Raw genomic sequence first — 15,010 nt, forward strand, 5'->3', positions numbered from 1 at the left:
CTGCTCTTTCATTGTTGGAGAACAGGTGAGAATTGACTGCATTATATTCTGTTCACCATTGTGTTTATTATCAAAGCTAATATGCTTGTATACCATTGGATTTAGCATTAGCAACAAAGTGTAGCAAATGTAATCAAATGTTTTTATTTGCTTCAGGGTGGAATTAAAGATGGAAGGGAAGCTTTCGGAAGAAAAGGTCAAATGTTTGCTTGCCCCGTGGAGATTTTCCCTCAGGGGACCTGGATTTGAAAACAGGCTGGTGGCGGCTCTACAACTATTTGAGCATTTTCCATTAGATATAGCTGTGACCGGAGGAACCCAAGAGGCTAACGCTCGGCTGGCTTCATTAATCAGTGGTTCAGATGAGGAAATCGAAGAGGAGGTATGGGAAACTGAAGATGAAGATGATGACGAGGAAGAAGAAACTGATGAGGAAGAAGAAGAATGGGAAGAAGAGGAAAGTGCAGATGAAGAACATAACATAAAGTTAAATGCGAATCATCAGAGCAGCAGGATTAAACGTGTACGGATATCTGAGAATACAGAATACATAGGCAGTGGCATTTCTGATTTTCTACACTGTCAACTCCCAAATGTTCGCATATGGACAGTGCAGGGCCATCCGACTTCAAATTCTATCATAAAGCAGAGCAACCAGCAGTATGAATCCACACACTACGACGTCTTGTTGATTCTCACGGCAGAACAGCACAAGGAGGACCACATGTGGATCAAGATGGAACTGCATGACAGAGATCAGCCTTTTTTTCTGGTTCGAACAGAGCAGGACTGGGACGTGCTCGAGGAGAAGCCTTCAGGGCCGTGCATGACCTGTGCCTGGGAACGAATGAGAGCTCGAAAGCTGGAGCTGCAGAAGAGAAGTGAAAAGCATTTGGAGAAATGGGTGATCCAGCAGATGATCCTTCAAACGCTTCCAATAAATCAGAGTTAGTGAAAATGAAGGATATCGCCAAGGTGTTCGCTGAAGCCCTGCCAGAGCTGCGGATAAAGGCTTTCAGTCAGTTTCTAGTGGCCATTACAAAGGAACTTAAGATTCCTAAATTACTGACTGATGATACACAGTAAGTCAACTTCTTTCTATTTATTATATACACTCACCGGCCACTTTATTAGGTACACATCACTAGTACCAGGTTGGACCCCATTTTGCCTTCAGAACTGCCTTAATCCTTCATGGCATAGATTCAACAATGTACTGGATATATTCCTCTGAGATTTTGGTCCATATTGACATGATAGCATCACATTTGCTGCAGATTTGTCGGCTGCACATCCATGATGTGAATCTCCCGTTCCACCACATTTCAAAGGCGCTCTGTTGGATCGAGATCTGGTGTCTGTGGAGGCCATTTGAGTACAGTGAACCCAAATGTTCAGAACAGTGAATTGTCATGTTCAAGAAACCAGTCTGAGATGACTGGCCTGGCATTAAAGGCATTTGCGCCCACAAAACTGCCATTTACTGGCTATTTTCTCTTTTTCAGCCCATTCTCTGTAAACCCTAGAGATGGTTGTGCGTGAAAATCCCAGTAGATCAGCAGTTTCTGAAATACTCAGACCAGCCCGTCTGGCACCAACAACCATGCCATGTTCAAAGTCACTTAAATCACCTTTCTTCCCCATTCTGATGCTCCGTTTGAACTGCAGCAGATTGTCTTGACCATGTCTACATGCCTAAATGCATTGAGTTGGTGCCATGTGATTGGCTGATTAGAAATTTGCGTTAACGAGCAGTTGGACAGGTGTACCTAATAAAGTGGCCGGTGAATCTGTATAGGTGTGTATGCGTGAGTGCATGCATGTGTGTGATGTGAACACGTTCCATTTGAAGAACATTGACCCAATCTTGTTTATTACATGTCCTCAGTTTCGTGGTTAAAATATTTCGTTAATACCGGAATAAAAAAGTTTTTAACCAATCTGTATTCTGCAACCCTAATTCCAAGCCTAAGCATAACCTAATTTTTAATAATTGTGTACAAGCCCTTTTCCTAATGTTGACCCCAAACCTAAAAGAAAATGTGATCGGTCTGAATTGTTATTCTGGGACCAAAAAGGATTGCTCTGGCTTTGTCCCAGAGCAACATTTCTGTGAAAAAAAAAAGTTTTATTTCAATCTAAACCCAAAACGACTGACATTTTCCTGCTCCCGCTCCCTGTTTCTGTTTAAGACCAGTATGTTTTTAAGGGCCAGAGTTAAACTGATTAATCGGGCCCCAAGCCCCTTGTTTTGTAGTGGAACAGACTAGAAACCATATAAGTGGTATCCTGCAAAAATTAACTGCAACCTGCTTGAGAAGGGTCTGGCTGCAGACTGAGTGCACATGCACGCTCAGATATGCACTCTTAGACATGCATGTTTTTAATGCACAGGTGTCAAACTCAGTTCCTGGAGGGCCGCAGCTCTGCATAGTTTAGTTCCAACCTTAATTAAACACACCTGATCAAACTAATTAAGTGATTTAGGCTTGTTTGATACCTAAAGATAGGTGTGTTGAAGCAAGACTGGAACTAAGACTAGAACTTCCCTCCAGGAATTGAGTTTGACACCCCTGTTGTAATGTGTACCCCTAAACCCTATCCCTACCCCTTACAGTGACGTCACTAGTTCTATTGAATGCATATGTCTGAGGGTGCTTTCACACCTGCCTCATTTAGTTTGCACTTTTACACTTTACCATAATTATGGCAGGTCGCAACGTGGAGTTGTGAGGAGGTCCATACTGCCTGCTGGCTTTTCCTCTGCTCTTTGTTTACTTTTGTGGGTTGCGCATATTAGTTTCCCATGCATTAAATCTGACCAATCAAAATGCAGTTCAGGAAATTTCAATTTAGAGCAATTAGTCTGGTGTCAAACGGAGCCAAAATAGTTTTAAAATGCTACAATGTATCATTTTTAACCTTGGTCCAGACTAAAGGAAACGCACTACAGGTGTACGTGCAAGTTTACAGCCAGATACTATTGGCCTGCTCCAACACACCTTTTTGCAGTGCAAGCAGAGGCAGAGACCTTGCGCTGTTGGTTCCGGTGTATGTAGTTAGAACTGGAGCTAAAATCCTTCAAGACCATGTTTGGATACTAAAGACTTAACCAGCCCGATCTCATGAGGAAACATAACTATTTTATGTATTGTCAGAGAAGTGGCTAATTCATATGCATTCATACGATTTTAAAAGGAGGCTTGCCCCCAAACTCCACCCCTACACTCAACCGTCATTGAGGGATGAGCAAATTGTACTAAAATGTACAATATGAATGAGATCCTACAATTACGGATTGACTGCTAGGGTCGATGCCGACCAATTTGGTATCATACGATGTCTAATGTAAAACATTGGGATGGATGATGGCATCGTTGTCAGAGGTGGTGGTGAATTAATTATTTATAAATAATTAACTAATTCATAACGAATTAATTATTTGTAGCCTACCATTTCAACTCCCTGACCCGCATGGTCTTTGTTTTACCCATAAACAAATCATAAATAAATAAAAATAAGTTACACACAAATTACCACCTGTCAATCACTTTTTCCGCAGGACTCTGGCATGAACAGGCAGAGTGATCTCTGTCGTTATAATGGCGTCGACAAACTTGGTTGATAAAAAAGGTGTACAACCAACAGTATCTGAGGTTTACAAGCGTGAAAGTGAAAGATTGAAGCAGTGAACTGATGCTGTGACACGTTAACTGATAGATTCAAAAGACCGAAGAGTAGAGACAGATAGAGACAAGATGAAATAAATATCACGTTTAACAACTATAGTGAGACAGCGGTACATATTTGATAAACTGTCCGACGTGCACTGCTCTCTGGGGTTTTGTGCTCAAAGCACCTGCTGACTACCTGGAGCTCAGACGTGCACATATGCTGCAGTGCATGCCGGAGTGTGTGTGTGTGTGCCCATTTTAAAACTAAGACGTATTAGTATAAAAGGGGCCTAAAGTGTGTGTTTTTCGCGAGCGGGTTGCTGCTGTGACAGGGGCGGGGCAGGGCGGAGGATTGTGATGCCGGCTCAGCATCAAGATGTCTATCGGAAACTGCCGATAGCCAATGGCATCGTCAATCAATCCAACCCTATTGACCTCTAAATGAAAATTTACAAATTGCCGTGAGTTTGACTTGATCCTTAAACTAAAGAGCTAATTTTAAGCTCCTAATATTATCCCTAAACCTAATTGTAAAATCTGATTGGTTGCTAAATTATATTCCAGGACCTACAAAGATGAGAGCATGCAAATCATTGATCACTATTTACACACCATGTTATGGTTTAGATACTAGTCTCTGGTGTGTTCAATTCACCTTGCATTGCCAGCTTCATTAAGAGATTCACTTTGGTCCAGTAGCTTATTTTGTGTAGTAAACAAGCACTAACACAGCCTGAATAGCATGGAAATTCAATGGACGGCGTCTGCCCTTATCTAACGAATTCATTGTTTTTCAGGTTCGTCGTCTCCACTGCTTTAAGGTCTATGAAGATAAACCAGGATGATCTTGACCAGATCTCCAAGCTATCCCAGACAAGAGATTTCACAGACAATCCCTCCAAACTCCGGGCAATCCTTGGAGCTCTGGATCACTTCTGCTTGGATGTTGGTGTGCTGGGTGAGACAGGCTGTGGAAGCTCCAGCCTGATCAATGCACTCTTGGGCTTGAAGAACTGTAACAAAACCGCTGCTTTAACTGGTGTCAGTGAAACCACTAAAGAGGCTGTGGAGTTTGCCTTCCCTGATTATCACAACGTCCGTTTTTGGGACCTTCCTGGACTTGGAAAAATAGGTGATCTTAGCAGCCTGTCGGCCTCTGCATTCAGTTCTTCTGAGGGCCAACAGGTGGCATCTGTGCTTGCTTTGTGTGATGTATACATACTGGTGTCTCCTTTAAGGGTTAGACTGAGAACCATACAGCTTTTGCAGCAAGCGTCCTCCATGGGCAAAGAGTGCTACCTGGTGCTTTCCATGGCAGACTTGATTGAAGGTAATGCTGTCGAGGAGGTGAGACAGTGGACTGAGGAAGTCTTGAGGAAATTGGGTATCCAACAGAGCTTGTTTCTGGTATCTTCTAACCATCCAGAAACCTTAGACTTACCCAAGCTAAAGGACACGCTGAATGTGGCCTTTCCAAGACATAAGAAAGTCGCGCTTGCCAGATATGTTTCAAAGCAACTGGATGAAGATGTTTTCTGGAAAAGATCAGATTCTTGCAAATTTATGTAATTGATTCCTCGTTACGCTTTTTTAAAGAACATTTTCCCACATTTGAGTACGCTTTTTAACTGTTTTTTTTTCAAAGGATGTTTTGTTTGTTAGGCAAGTCATCATTTTCCAAAGGTATTTTCAACCCTTTATGATACCCTACACAAAAAATAGGTTCTTCAGCAGTTCTTTGTGGTAGTTGAAGTGATATTTAGCACTCCTAAGCGGTTCTTTGGCTCATAATAATACACTACCTGACAAAAGTCTTGTCGTCAATCCCAGTTGTAAAAGCAAAAAATAATAACTTGACTTCTAGTTGATCATTTGGAAAAGAGGTAGAAGGTGCAAGAGATCCGTACAGTGGATAACAACCTCAACAGCCTGAGGTATCAAGACATTTGGCCTGCCCATTACATTATAAACCACAGGAGAGACCAAATTCTTCAGCAGGATAGCGCTCCTCATACTTCAGCCTCCACATCAAAGTTTCTGAAAGCAAAGAAGGTCAAGGTGCTCCAGGATTGGCCAGCCCAGTCACCAGATATGAATATTATTGAGCAAGTCTGGGGTAAGATGGAGGCATTGAAGATGAATCCAAAGAATCTTGATGAACTCTGGGAGTCCTGCATGAATGCTTTCTTTGCCATTCCAGATAACTTTATTAATAAATTATTTGAGTCATTGCAGAGATGTATGGATGCAGTCCTCCAAGCTCATGGGAGTCATACACTATATTAATTCTTTTTCCACTGCCCCATGACTTTATTTTCTATACTGTACATTAGTAGTTCTTTAGGGTGGTTAAGATTCTACATATTATCTTTAAAGATATAGGTGCTATGTAGCTCATAGATGGTTCCCCTATTATGGCAAGCAAGCACTTTTAATGCAGGCTGGTGCAGCATATGCAAAAAAAGAAAAAAACATTATTATTATTATTATTATTTGTTTTTGACAAAATACTAAAATCTGCATTATTTATAAAAAAATTATGTTTTGGGGGATGCTCAGGGTTTTTTTACTGTTCTTGTCTCTAGATGTGTCTTAAGTTGCTTTTTCATTGTAAATCCAAGGGTTTCATTAGCACTTTTTTTTTAAATCGCTAACAAGCGCTTATCTATACTTCAAATACTTTTTCTAAACTCTTAACACAGACAAAACTAACTCCTCATTTCAAAAAAAGAGCACATCACTGCACACACTAACTTTACCAAAACAATGTAAATCGGACTCAAAGTGAAATGATTCTTTCAAAGAACAACACTTGTTTTCACTTCACAAGGTACACACAGTCAATCAAAGTACACAAGGTTTCAAAATACTGTCTATTGTTGACATGACAAAAACTGCAAAGACTTTTATGTTTCAGTTTTACAGGTATTTGCATGCACCACCATGCTGACACTAAATTTCTTGGTTGGGAACTGTGAGTCCGCATGAATAGTAATGTTCACATTCAAAAGCATTCCAGTAAAAAGCATGGTAACACTTTATTTTGATGGTCCATGAGTATGAATAGACTGCTTAATATCTGTTAATACTGCTGCTAAACAGACATTTAACTGACTATAAGAAACTTTGCAAGTACATGTCAACTTACACAAACCCTGAACCCAACCTAACAGTCTAGAAGTGGACCATCTAAATAAAGTGTGTCCAAAAGCATATACGTTTCTTTTTTCTTTTACTGTTTACTACAGGAGGTACAGTAGAAACATGGTGTGATAGAACAGAAAACGTTTTACAGTATTGCTTACAGTAAACAAAATATCCATCAAACACACAAGATTCTGAACAAAAAGCAACAGCAAAAAGCCCAGATAAAAAGGGGGATCTGAAAAAAAGTTCAAAATTACTGTTTCCAATCTCTGCGATCTTCAGGGTTAGGCCACGTTTTCATCTTCTTAACTCCTCAAAGCCCTCTGTCCTACTGTATAAGTGTAAATGTAATGAAGTCTAAGCCAGACTGGAATTAGCTGTGCTTGGCCCAGTTTACTCAACATAAATCAGCTGTGTGTCAATTATTCAATTGCTTGTTTATTATCAGCTGGGATATATTTTTGATATTGATATTGTTTTTGAACTGATATCATTGCAGAAGCAGGGGTTTTTATACTGTATCTAAGGCTTGAAATATTGTTTTGCTATTGGGGGATGTGATGTGTTAACATTCGTAAATACTACAAAAACAATCCATCATTTTGTTGGGAGGTATAGCTTGTCTGTTAAGAAAATGTAAGCATTGTGGAAATGTGTTCACTGACTGCATATTGCGTGAAAATGACATGAAATGTGTGAATGGTATGATCACAGAAGACCGATGCTGTGCTAATTGTGTTTAGAGAACTGTTTGGACTGAAAAAACTGTAATTACAAATCGGAAAAAAATTCCCTTCCTAAAGTAAGATGCATTGTGTGCATCTATCGCTTATGCTCATACCACAAATGTAGCAAAGAGTATACTCAGGTTTTGTACTTTTGGGGTTTAGAATGACATTTTAAATTATAAAACAACTGAGTTTTCAGAACTACAAGTACAAGCCATTAAAATCTTACATAAGGGGATTTAGGAAACAAGAACAGGTGCATTGGTTCATGAAGCATGGATGAAGTGACTCTGACGGTTGCATCTCCAATGCTGTCACTCATGCCATTGAATTTTTGTGATGGAAAAGGATCTCTAGTCTCATTATTCAGTCAACACCTCACCTGTAAACCACAGAACCCCACCCACCGATGCCTGCAGGTAAAGCCGTCTGTGAACGCAGCTACTAACTTCCCTTAATCTGAGGAGGAGCCAAAAAACTCCTCTCCCCAGAGCCCCAGGGCAGCACTAGCATTCACATTTAAATTCACAGACATGACAAATGAGTTCAGAAGTGCTCATTGTGCCGAGAAACACATGTACCTGAAAAGATGCACAGTGCATGAACATTTGATGATCACCTTCAGGACCATTCAGCGCCTTTGGCCATGTTTGAAAGCTTACGTGTCTGGCTTTGTGAAGCATGAAAGACAGCTAACAAGTAAAGCTAAAGAGCAAGAGCCAACCAGTCAGATGCGACTTGTACACGTTCGACATGAATCTCGTAAGTAATGGACTGTCCGTGCAGTGCTACCTGAAGCCAAAAATGATGGGGAAAATGCGAAAAAGAGTTCAGGAGATGAGAAACCCAAAGGCTGTGGTGTCTTCATTTGATCTGAGTCACAATGAAAGCACACGGCTGGCCATGGATGCTCTCCTGGACAAAGGGATTGATGGATATCAGAAAGTGTTGAGAAAAGAGAATGAAGCCAACTTTCTGTCTGCAGAGGAGAAAGCGTACATCTTAAACCATGTGAAAAAGCCTCCCACTCATGAGGAAGAGGCAGACGGGGATGAAGAGATGTCCAGCTCTCCGTCAGTTTCTTCTGAGACGTACTTTCCAGTGGCCACTGAAAGTGAGCCTCCGGTTCTGGACTACGGCTGGCCCGTGGCGGACTGGACTTACCATCTGCAAGGCATTCCTAGTGTGGAAGTGTTTTTCCAGTCAGCCAAATCCTCCTCCATGAAAGACGTGCTGCGGGAGCTCATCAGGCAAGCAACCAAAGTAAGAACCTGCCATTTCATGGAGACTTTTTAGGATTGTGCACTGACACTGTGCACAATTATTTTATATATTAATTCTGATAAGCAAAAAAGATGCGCACTGCAATTATAAACTGCACTGGGGCCTATCATACACCCGGCGCAATAAGGCGCAAGATGTGTTTGGTGCGATTTGCTGCTATTTTCAGACCAGCGCAACTCTAATTTTCAAGTTTTGCACTGCGTTGTTTAAATAGCAAATCCGTTTGTGCCACTTTGCGGACTCATGGGTGTGCCGGTCTATAAAGGAGGTGTGTTAAGGCGTATTGTTGGTGCGTTGCTATTTTAAAGATCTGAAATAGACAGCTCCATTGACCATTAAAGTCCAGCGCAGAGCACGTTAGTTATGCATCTATGCAGTTCCAAACAGCTACACATTGCTTAATACACACAGGATGTACAGCAATACACAAATATCTTTACATATGAGAAAAATAAATGATTAAAATGTTACAGAAATTATTATTTTCTACATAGATATAAAAACCACTGCCTCCGTGGTTCATTCATGACAATTTGCATTTAAATAATGTGGTATTATTATCAGTATTATTTATATATGCATATTTAAATTTGTTTTAATTGAAATAAGTTTAGAGTTGTCCACCTGTCGAGTTTTGGAGATGTATGCGTCACTATATTTGGGCATTGTATCACTATATTGTGTTTTTTGATCATCCTTCGTTATTGTTTATTTATTTGTTTGCTGGAAATTAGAACTGAATTTAGAAATAGTTTTGAAACAAATCTCTGTGCTTAACAAACTAAATTAAATATGTAGGCTAATGGATGTCTTCAGTGAAGTGCGTGCAACACAATTTCCTTATGCATGAAAATAAAAGAGTAAAGTAAAGAGAAAGTAAAGAGGCCGAATGGAGGAGGCTCATTCTTTATCCTCGCGCTGCAGATGCTCTGTTTAACGTTTTTCTCGCTAGTGAAGTGTTCAGTTTTTCTGCTTACAAAGTCCGCAATTCAATTCAATTCACCTTTATTTGTATAGCGCTTATACAATGTAGATTGTGTCAAAGCAGCTTCACATAAAAGGTCATAGTAAATAGTAAATAAGAACAGTGTAGTTCAGTTTGTAGTGTTTAAGTTCAGTTCAGTTTAGCTCAGTTCAGTGTGGTTTAATAATCACTACTGAGAGTCCAAATATTGAAGAGCAAATCCGCAGGTAGACGTACAATGTAAATAGCAAATGCACCATGGTGACGCAACTGACTTTTAAAAGGAATGGGAGATGAGACTCTGATTGGTTTAATGCACGTTATGCTCAAAACACACCCATAACTCATTAAGAGAATAAGCACAAACCTGTTAGACCATGTGCCGCAGCGCAAACGATTTTTCTGTCCTTAAAATAGCAAAACATGGATTCGAACACCCTCTTGATGCTTTTGCACCATGCGATTTTGACTTTGTACTTAGATCGTTAAAACAGTGCCCCTTTAAGTTAGGGATGAACCGATATATAATTTTTGACCGATTACGATAACCAATATATTTTTTTATTCTTTTGCTTTCTTGTTGTACAGCGCAGTGGCCACCTATATTGTGTTCATTTGTGCTTTTATAAGTAACTAAATGAAATGGTAACTCTTTAGATTTGGAGGTCGATAGCTGATAATTATAATTTGTTTCCTTATTTTAAAACCCTAACTTTAGAAAAGAAAAAAATACATCAAGCAACCAAATCACTTAAAATGAACAAAAATCAAACTACCAGTAAAATATTATACGAGACAGGCAGCAAGCAGGTGAAGTGGTTCAACCAGAGGAAATAATACATAATTTATCATCTTAAAGATATCGACTGAAAAAAAGATTGGTTATCAGTATCGGTCAAAAATTCTATATCGGTTGTTCCATAACTTAAAATGGGAAAAATTTTTATTTTGTTATCAGAGTGATAACAATAACATTCAAATTAGCATTCATCAGCTGATTTCGATATGTCTGCAGATATATCATGCATCCCTATTTTAAATAACTAGTGGAAAAAAATAATTTTAAACAGTAAATACTGTTCATTTTAAAATTAATAAAATGTATTTATAAAGCACTATATAATACATATTGTTTAAAAGCAACTAAACAAGCGTTGATTGTAAAAAGAAGGGGTTCAACCAGAGGAAATAATACATAATTTATCATCTTAAAGATATCGACTGAAAAAAAGATTGGTTATCGGTATCGGTCAAAAATTTTATATTGGTTCTTCCATAACTAAAAATGTGAAAAATTGTAATTTTGTTATCAGAGCGATAACAATAACATTCAAATTAGCATTCATCGGCTGATTTCGATATGTCTGCAGATATATCATGCATCCCTATTTGAAATAAAAGTAACTAGTGGGAAAAAAAATATTTTTTAACAGTAAATCATCAAATACTGTTCATTTTCAATATTAGTAAAATGTATTTATAAAGCACTATATAATACATATTGTTTAAAAGCAACTAAAATGTTGATTGTAAAAAAATGTATATGTAAAGCAGCTTACAAAAAATATTTTTGGTTAGTTGTAAATAAGAGATAAACGTGTTTCTACTTAAAAATTCTTCTTATTTCATTTGTTTAAAAAAAGAAACCTTTTTGTAACTTTATAAATGGAAAGTGCTAGACATTTTTCAGTCTGCAGTAGCCTGAAAATATAATTCGCAATGCAATTATTGCTCACTAAATGACTCTCTTTCTTAAGGTTTTGGCGATAGTTATGGACACATTCAGCGATGTGGAGATTTTCTGTGACATACTTGAGGCCACAAGAAAGCGCAGTGTGTACGTCTACCTGCTTCTGGACCACACCAATTTACAGCTGTTTCAGGACATGTGTGAGAATGTCAAAATGAACAAGTCACACCTCTCTGTAAGTTACTCTGTTATCTTACTTCAATGACAATATGTTAAATATAATAAATGTTGCTAAGATACCACGTTTACATTAAAGATGTGTAATGTATCATTATATAATAAATATTAATTCAGTTTACAGTATGTAATGTTCTTTCTTTATAATGATTAACAGCTTGTTTTTTCTGTTATTGAATAAAAAATGTGTGAATTGTTTATTTTTATGTCTTCATCCTAATTTCTTCATACAGAGAGTGTCCATTCGTAGTGTTCAAGGTGAGACTTACTGTGCGAAATCAGGCAGAAAGTTCACCGGACAAGTAAAAGAGAAGTTCATTATTGTGGACTGTACAAAAGTGCTGGTCGGCTCATACAGGTAAAATCTAAATTTTGTTTATATTTTGGAGAAATTTAAAGGGGCTGTTATGTAGAATTCACTCATTTTTTGTTATTTGTGGCAAAAATGTTTTGATTAAATGAGCACCGTCTTTCGAATGAGACGTTAAACCGAGGTCCTGACTCTGTGGTCATTAAAAATCCCATGGATTCTTGTAACACCGGTGTCCTGGCCAAATCTCCAGCCATCAGCCTTTACTCATCATGGCCTCCCAATCATCCCCATTCACTGAATTGGCTCTATCACTGTCTCTCCACTCCACCTATAGCTAGTGTGTGGTGAGCGCACTGGCGCTGTTGTCCTGTGGTTGAATTCGCATCATCCAAGTGGATGCTGCACATTGGTGGGGGTGTGGAGAGACCCCCCTCATGATTGTGAAGCACCTTGGGTGTATGGCCATCCATGATAAATGTGTTAACACACATTACTTCCTTTGTAAGTACACATTACTTACTAAAATTTGTGGTACGCAACAAAAAAAAAACACACAACAAAATGAACAACAGTGAGGAAACAGTAAGCATTTGATCGTAGTGATATGTACTGTATGATTTTTCTCTGCAATTCAAAGGTTTCATGTTGTCACAAAAGACTAATTGGATGTAAACATTACATCTATTTAATTTCCCTGTCTGAATATTTCACATAATAGTAATTAAAAAAGTCTGTCAACAGGCTTTCATTGACAACATAGAGTGTTGGAGAGGGACTCTATGTATAGATAGTATATAGCCCCTTTAAAACAGTTTTGTTACAAAGCACTATTTGCATGCATTTTCTTCATTTGCAATGCATTGGAGCTCTCTCAACCATGATTTAAATATGATTTAAGTCACAAAGAACTAGTCACAAATTTGCTCATCACCTTTCTGCGACAGCAGCATCTTGCAAATCGTAATTACAAAAATAAGTAAATAAAAACGGTGTTTGACTGCAAATTATTGTTGTTAGTTCACATTTGGAGCTGCTTGTAATGATGAAAGCTCACTTATAATGAAACCTCTAGGTTTTAATGCCCCTTTCACCCTCTCACAGTCTCACCTGGCTGTCCTGGCAGGTTCACAGAAGTTTGGCCGTACTTTTCAAAGGCAGTGCGGTGAAACCTTTCGACCAGGAGTTTCGCAGACTCTATGCCATTTCCAAACCAGTTCCTGGCTTTTCCTCAAACGCATCAAATCCCGGCGATCTCTACTTTCCATTTGAGAAACTCCAGATCCCCATGTGCCCAACAGGACTTGCTGGAAACACTGCTGACCACACACAACAGAAATCTTGTAAGCCCAGAACCCAGAGTTTCCCAACACCACCTGTCCTGGCCAGACAAAGCAGCTATCCGAGCTTCACCACTGGACAACAGAGCGCTCAATGGCTTTCACGGAGGAACACGATTCATCATCCCGTTACTTCTCAGTCACCACTCTTTAAAGATTATAATGCCAGAAGCCAAACTTGGCGCCCAATACAAGGCATTTACATCAACAGAGGTGCTCCTGCAGCTCCACACTGGTGTTAGAGCAGTTCATTTAACTCTTCTGTACTGTTCAATTTGACTATTCTTTCATTATGTTTGTGGCTGTTTTCGCCCCATTGACTTCCAATGATAATGACATTTTTTGATGCCATGACACCAAATCATGCATTCTATATTTTTGGTGTTTTTTCCTGTTGGGAAGAGGTAAAACTTATAATTTTTACCATCGATCATCAGCTGGTATAATTTACCATTTAGATATGGAGTAAAACAACAAATTATAGTGTGTGTGTATGTGTGTGTGCGCATATACACTTATTATGTTTACTATGTTCTAAGAGCTGAGTTGCTTATTTTTTATTTTCTCAAGCAAATCAAGGTAAGTGCACCAAGGTCTCTCTTACACACAGATACACACATACATGAACTAAACTCCATATAACCATATAATTTTAAGCGAGAAACGGCTTATTTGTAATGCAACTGGTGATCAAAGGTAAAAAAAATACAAATTTGGCCTCTTACCAACAGAGAAAATCACCAGCAATCAAGAATGCATGATTATATTGAGTCATGTCCTTGCAATCAAAAATGCCTTTAAGTCAAAGGGGCAAAAACAGCCACAAACATAATGAAAGGATAGTAAATTTGCCCGTAGTGTGTGGAATTAATTTTATTTCATTTTCAAATCACTTTCCCAAACTATGTGTCAAAATAACATTTGTCACCAAAAATCATTCCATTGGCTGAAATACAAAGAAAGTTGTGGCCAAATTAAGACTCAAGATCACCCCAGTGGATGAAAACATCCCAAACAGCACATAAAGGTTAATGGAATGTGGTAAAATTAGCACTCACAAAGAACCAAAAGTGAATAATAAAAAAAAAACACCACTGATGAATATATAAAACAGTGTCACTAGCAGTTGGCTGGTACTTTTTTAATATATATATACTAATCATTCACTATTCCCTACATTAGTCCACTAATATAGACCACTTAAAGAAGTGAAGGAAGCGAGCGAGTGAAGGTTTGTGACCGCGGTACTTTACCCGTATGTTGTTTTGCTGGTTGATAAATCCCTCAGAAGGATAGACTTTACACTTCCTAGTCAGACTCTGTTATAGTTATTTAACACTTAGCGAACTGTCTGTTAGTAATGAAGCAAAGACTTTTGATTTGTATCGTGTATAAACGTTACTTTTTATGTTAAAACTTACGCCGATGGGATTGTGCTTCAGACGCCATCTTGTGGTCAGACGCGAAAATTCATCCGGCGCGCGAACTTTCATAAAGTATTACTCGTTGAGTGTACATGGGTTGTAGACTCGTTATGGGATTGTCGTTATGTGAGTTTTGGGAATGATTGAGTGCACACAATACGTCCACTATGATTTCGGACTCCACTAGAAGTGGCTGATCCCTCAAATAGGGT

General features: G+C 38.7%; 2 protein-coding genes across 4 annotated transcripts in view; both read left to right on the forward strand.

Moving 5' to 3' along the window:
* zmp:0000000951 (interferon-inducible GTPase 5) overlaps positions 1-5,908 on the forward strand; it is a 6,521-nt gene extending 613 nt beyond the window's left edge. Inside the window, exons 1-3 of one of the 2 annotated variants that reach the window (XM_056475703.1) lie at positions 1-25; positions 157-1,082; positions 4,472-5,908. The exon at positions 1-25 is cut by the window's left edge and continues 613 nt beyond it. In XM_056475703.1, coding sequence (XP_056331678.1) covers positions 901-1,082; positions 4,472-5,243 — 954 coding nt within the window. In that variant the 5' untranslated portion in view covers positions 1-25; positions 157-900 and the 3' untranslated portion in view covers positions 5,244-5,908. Of the gene's footprint in view, positions 1,083-4,471 lie in introns of both variants that reach the window. The other variant, XM_056475702.1, reaches the window with a different exon arrangement.
* Positions 5,909-6,303: 395 nt separating this feature from the next.
* Positions 6,304-13,709, forward strand: LOC130243514 (protein FAM83A). 2 transcript variants are annotated; one of them, XM_056475701.1, is made up of 4 exons: positions 6,304-8,812; positions 11,555-11,722; positions 11,958-12,082; positions 13,161-13,296. In XM_056475701.1, the coding sequence occupies exons 1-4, from the start codon at positions 8,303-8,305 to the stop codon at positions 13,201-13,203; spliced, it is 846 nt and encodes a 281-aa protein (XP_056331676.1). In that variant the 5' UTR covers positions 6,304-8,302; the 3' UTR covers positions 13,204-13,296. The 2 variants fall into 2 exon arrangements, with proteins under 2 accessions (XP_056331676.1, XP_056331675.1); XM_056475700.1 differs by having other exon boundaries at positions 6,311-8,812; positions 13,139-13,709.
* Positions 13,710-15,010: the final 1,301 nt, after the last annotated feature.

Source organism: Danio aesculapii, chromosome 16, assembly GCF_903798145.1.
Source record: "Danio aesculapii chromosome 16, fDanAes4.1, whole genome shotgun sequence".
In the NCBI taxonomy this organism is placed as follows: domain Eukaryota; kingdom Metazoa; phylum Chordata; class Actinopteri; order Cypriniformes; family Danionidae; genus Danio; species Danio aesculapii.